This window comes from Epinephelus fuscoguttatus, linkage group LG12 (assembly GCF_011397635.1).
Source record: "Epinephelus fuscoguttatus linkage group LG12, E.fuscoguttatus.final_Chr_v1".
Classification (NCBI taxonomy): Eukaryota; Metazoa; Chordata; class Actinopteri; order Perciformes; family Serranidae; genus Epinephelus; species Epinephelus fuscoguttatus.
In genome coordinates this window covers 41,071,505-41,076,708 of record NC_064763.1, presented here as the reverse complement: position 1 = coordinate 41,076,708, position 5,204 = coordinate 41,071,505, and the positions used below count along the sequence as shown (strand labels likewise).

General features: G+C 36.5%; 1 protein-coding gene across 1 annotated transcript; it reads right to left on the bottom strand.

The window, feature by feature from the left end:
* Window positions 1-3,734: 3,734 nt before the first annotated feature.
* LOC125897842 (olfactory receptor 52D1-like) lies at window positions 3,735-4,694 on the bottom strand. The gene has a single exon (XM_049591298.1). It carries the CDS (start codon window positions 4,692-4,694, stop codon window positions 3,735-3,737), a length of 960 nt encoding a protein of 319 aa, XP_049447255.1.
* Between the last annotated feature and the right edge of the window lie 510 nt (window positions 4,695-5,204).

The window sequence follows — 5,204 nt, the reverse complement described above, 5'->3', positions numbered from 1 at the left end:
TTTGAAAATTCATAACAAATCAAGCATACGTGCTACAACTTCACAGCTTTCATCAAACTGTAGCCCCAATACTGAAGAAACTTTTCTACATTTAAACCTGTTAAAAATTATGAAGTTCATCACTCTGTTTTTTTCAAAAACTGTAAAACTTCTTAAACCTATCTCCTCCCACAATTTTTGCTCAATTGACACCAAACTTGCTACAGAGCATCTTCAGACTGTCCTACACAAACTATGTTTCTCAGATTTTTGATTTATCAAAAATTGAGCCTACAGTGCATCAAAATGTTTGACTGTAAACGGTACTGTAAACATATACATGCAAATTCTTGCTAAATAAATCTTCAATGTTCATGAAAAAAATGACAAAATTCTAGAGTCATGGTAGATGATGTGTGGCAAATTTCAGAATTTTATCTCAAAAACTGAATTTTTGACAGCATTTTGAATTTTGCTCTAATGTGAACAATTGGAGTCAATGTAAAAATGGCAATTTTAAACATCAGTTTTTCACTTATGGAGCAAATCAATCATTGCTACAAACAAATTACCAACATCTCCATGCTGTCTAGATGCAATATGTGTATTTTCAGATTTTTGTTTCGATAACTGAATTTTTTACAGTGGTTTGAAATCTGCTTTTCCATGCATGGACGGCTGCTAAACCTGCACGTCTGGCTTAGTCAGTTTGTGAAGCTACACATGAATTGTCACTGACTAATTAGCTCAGAGAGACAGAAATTGATCCTTAGTCTCAGAAGTTGTGAGTTCAAGCCTCAGCTGATGCAAAAGGCACATTTTGTTGCTAAATTCCTAAATGTCTTCCAATTCTGCCTAAAAATGCCCGGACCCGAGCCATCGCTGCACGGCTGGGTTTGGCATTACTGCACACTGTCACAATATAAAGGCCTATACAAAGATACTCACAGAGGCTTGGCCAAATTGTTTGCTGTGTGCGTTCTTCTTCCTGTTTAATTATATCACTGGACGAGTTGGTACACTAGTTTGATTAGATTTTGACTTAATCACTGTAATTCAATTTCTAAGTTGCTAATTGTCTGCTGTGTGCTTGTGGTTGGGGGGAAGGAGCACATGTAAGAACTCCACAGTAAAATCTGCAGAAGTGCATCTGTAGCTTTTCTCACATTGTTTTTTAAAGCAGGCAGCACAGATTATTCATAACGACAGCACCGTCATCGTGTGAGAGGAAGAACAAGCAGTTCATGTGGCACCTGTGTGAAGAGTCACAAAGCAGCAACTATGAATTATGAACTATGTCCAGCTTTGCTAAACATTCATTCATTTTTTATTTCTGTGTCGTGCCATATATTTGGCCCATCCCTCATGGGATTACAAGACACCACTTTTTACAAAACGTATATCTTCTGGTCTTGCATACAAAACATGTTGAAAAAGAAAAGGAAACACAGACAATACATAACTTTATATATATAACATAACTATCACGTATCTAAACATTATCTTGATAAAGAGCTTTTTCCTCTCATCCCAGGCTTTCTCCACATACCTGGCTAATTTATATGTTTCATATGTGAACAGCCAACTCAGTCTTTGTGCATTGTCCATATTCATAAAGTCAACGTCCATTCTGATCTTACTAAACAAAGCTTCACACAGTTCACAATACAAAGAACAGTAGAAAACAAAATGAAACTCATTTTCTATATCATTTAGACAACATATTGGACAAATCCGCCTTTCTTCTTCTGAATTAACATACCGTCCAGTTTCCACAGTCAAGGGTAAAATACCAGATCTCAGATGGGCACATAAAAATGCTCTACTTTTTAGACAAATTATATCCAGTATAATTCTCTGTACCATATTCAGTTTTTATCCTCGTAAACATGTTTAGGCCCAGAAATGGATCTTCCTTTAGGCAACATGAGCAGCCACCTACGGCGCCAACCAGAGGGGGAGCGGGGGCATTGAATCTGCGAGGTCTGGCACGAATACAATATATTAACTGACATATTATTTTAGTATTGTCATTTTGTTTGCAATGAACCCTGCGTTGAAGTTTAGCTCACTTAAGCACAGTTGTGTAATTTCAAACTAGGACCCTGCCATGATGCCATTGAAGTACTGTAGTGTGCTGCAGAACATTCAGCGCAGAGGCCTACCCTGACCACACAGCTCCTTCACAGGTTAATAACCCTTCAGTTTTTCATTGACACTGCACAGAAAGTCATCCCAACAAACTAAAACTCTCCATCACAGTCAATCTTTAGTTTTATCTCACTGTCATTTTGCCAGTCTACATGCTCAGGTCTAACTTTACGTTTAAAATCACTCGACGTAACAATAGTGACAACAAATATCTGCTACACTATTTTAGATATTATGTGTCACTATGATTAGTTTTTCTATTGTATTTTGTATATTCATCAAATTACAAGTAATGAATCTGAGTAAATAGTCACTGGGCTTCGTAAATAACTTGATAACGTGTGTTTTCTCTTTTTCCCTCTTCCGTCATCACTCCACTTGGCTCAGAATTATGTTTGGGATTTGGCACAGTTCATTTTATTATTATTTCATCATGTGAATAATGTGAGATAGTCAGGAAATGTACCATGAGCTTCCCCCTAGTGTCATCTGTTGACAGAGACAGCTGCAGCTGCTGCAGAGGTTACTGCAGACTGTTATGTGTTGAGATAAAGACATGCAATAACCCTGGAAAGTTAACAGTGCAAGAGCCTGTGTTAAATATCCTGGAACATAATGCTCGACAGCAGGTGTTTTCAGGCTTTGCAAATTTGTCTTTTGTGATACAACAGTATGATAAAAATCCAATATTATTATTAAAGTATTATGCAATATATGTTTTTTAATCTATATTTTAGATTTAATAATATTCATAAGTATGAATAAAGCATGAATGAAAAGCATTTATGCTGGAAAAGTTTTATAGTTTTGAAGCTTTGCAGTCAGTGACACTGAACCTGACTTATATGATTAAAACAGTAATTTGGCAGATTAAGATCTCGTTCAACAGTGTTGTGACACGTCATCTTAAATAAGCTTTTAATAGTGATTATTGATCTGGCTGCTCTAACAAAAGACATCATGTATTTTCTCTTGAAACACATATTCATCTATTTATTAATGTGTTGGCTTTAATGATGATGAAACAAACCCACAAAACTATATATACTTTTATTTCAGGTACAGGACACAATTACAGTTTGCAGCACAAGAAATTACAAGCAAATGTTATGTGACATTACTCATGAAATTAAAAGGTGAAGTGAAGAATGAATAATTCCAACTTCCTGTGTTAGGTCTGAAAGTCCTCACCTTAATTTCAGCTTTCTTACTCTTATTATCAAATGTTTAAAAAGGTTTCAACAATATAATTTTGAACCTTCTAGAAGTAAACAGTGCAGGAAATACAATGCACAATCATGCCTTATTGATGAATATGACAAAATGTCATAACTTTTTTGTTTTCCATTTCCAAATTTGAACCACAGCTTTGAACGGCAAGTTCTGTCATTTAATTCTGTTTAACATTAGATCCATTGAAATGAATATAAAGACTCAAATGGCAAAAGAAATGGACAGCACATGTTTAGGGAACCCAGATGGTCTTGTGAGAGTAATTGCATCATAAAGAGCATTACTGCTAAGAAATGTTGTGACATACAATTCAGATACAATTCTATATCAAAGTATAGTATTTGAAACACAAATAATTGATCAACCTGTATTTAAGCTGCAGTCATTATTTTTAGTAAATTTGTTGGCAGGATCTTGTACTTAACAAACAGTTTCAGTATATGAACCCTAACTATTTGTGTACCGAGTCCATACATCACTGGGTTGACAATAGGTGGAATGACAACAAAGTATAAAGACAGGAGGATCCGTGCCTCAATAGAAACATGACTCATCTTAAATCTAGTTTGGATAATTTCAAAAAGGGAACCGATAGTGTAGTTCAGCAAAGATAATAAATGTGGGATACATGTTTTCAGAGCGTTGCTTTGGGATGCTCTTGATAATTTCCTACACTCTCTTGAAATCTGTGCATAAGAGAAAACAATCATCGCTAACTGAGGCACAACCAAAAACAGAATTAACACAAGTCCCACAATACTTATGTGCGATGCATTTGAACATGAATTTTTGACCAGTTCCATGTTCACACAGTATAATTTCGGTATGACTTTCCCGCAGAAGCTCAGCTGTAAGGTTAGTGTGTAAAAACATCCAAACACAACGAGTGGGTATATACCTGCTAATGCAACAAGCTTGCCTGTCTTTGAATTAGACATGATGCTGTGGTAACGTAGTGGGTAGCAGATGGCAGCATATCTGTCGTATCCCATAACAGCTAAAATAAAAAACTCAGCACTGGCATATGTGTGAAGGAAATAGATTTGAGCCTTACACCACTTCACAGATATCTCATGAGTCTCAGATATGAGCACAGCCATAACTGCAGGAAGCAGTGCAGTGCTGCCATACATTTCATTGATGGATAACATGCAGATGAACACATTCATAGGTTGATGCAACTCTTTGTTTTGGTGTACGACAGTAATGAGCAGTGAATTCAAAATGATAGTAATGCAATACAGCAGAAGGAATACAGCAAACAGCCCATGTTTGTAGTTTTCCATGGCAGCGAATGCAGTCATTGTGAATGTTAGCACTGTTGTGTTCATGTTACAATTCAGTTCTGAAAAGGAAGACATTTACATGTTTAAACACAGTTGTACCTGCCAAAAGATCATTTAATTATGACATAATATATGATAGGGTCAGGAAAACCATTTGAATATTGTTGATAATTGTACCAAACATCAGCCAGAATTTACATCAAACGTAAGTCTCTAAGAGTCTAAGCTGCAGGCAAACATTTCATGTGATTAGCACAGAGACTCTTGAGTCTACAGTTACCTTCGTGATTGTCCTCTCCATGCAGCGAGTGCAGTGTGTCACTGCAGGTGTCCTTTTAACGTCGCTCAGGGTGGACCAGTGGTGTGTTTTTCATGAATGGCTTTCTTGTTACCACGGTTACCAAACTTTGTTACTTCCTCTGAACTGCTTTACACCATCAAACAAAGCACACAGACACTTTTGCAAAGGCTAAACATGGCACATGTGCAGTTCAGATGGTATATATCATTCAGAAGTCCCTTTACTGCTTCACATTGACTGACGTTCACCTTGCA

What these genes read in the sequence shown, in the direction of transcription:
- LOC125897842 (XM_049591298.1), bottom strand. Translation starts at nt 4,694, where the DNA reads ATGAACACAACAGTGCTAACATTCACAATGACTGCATTCGCTGCCATG.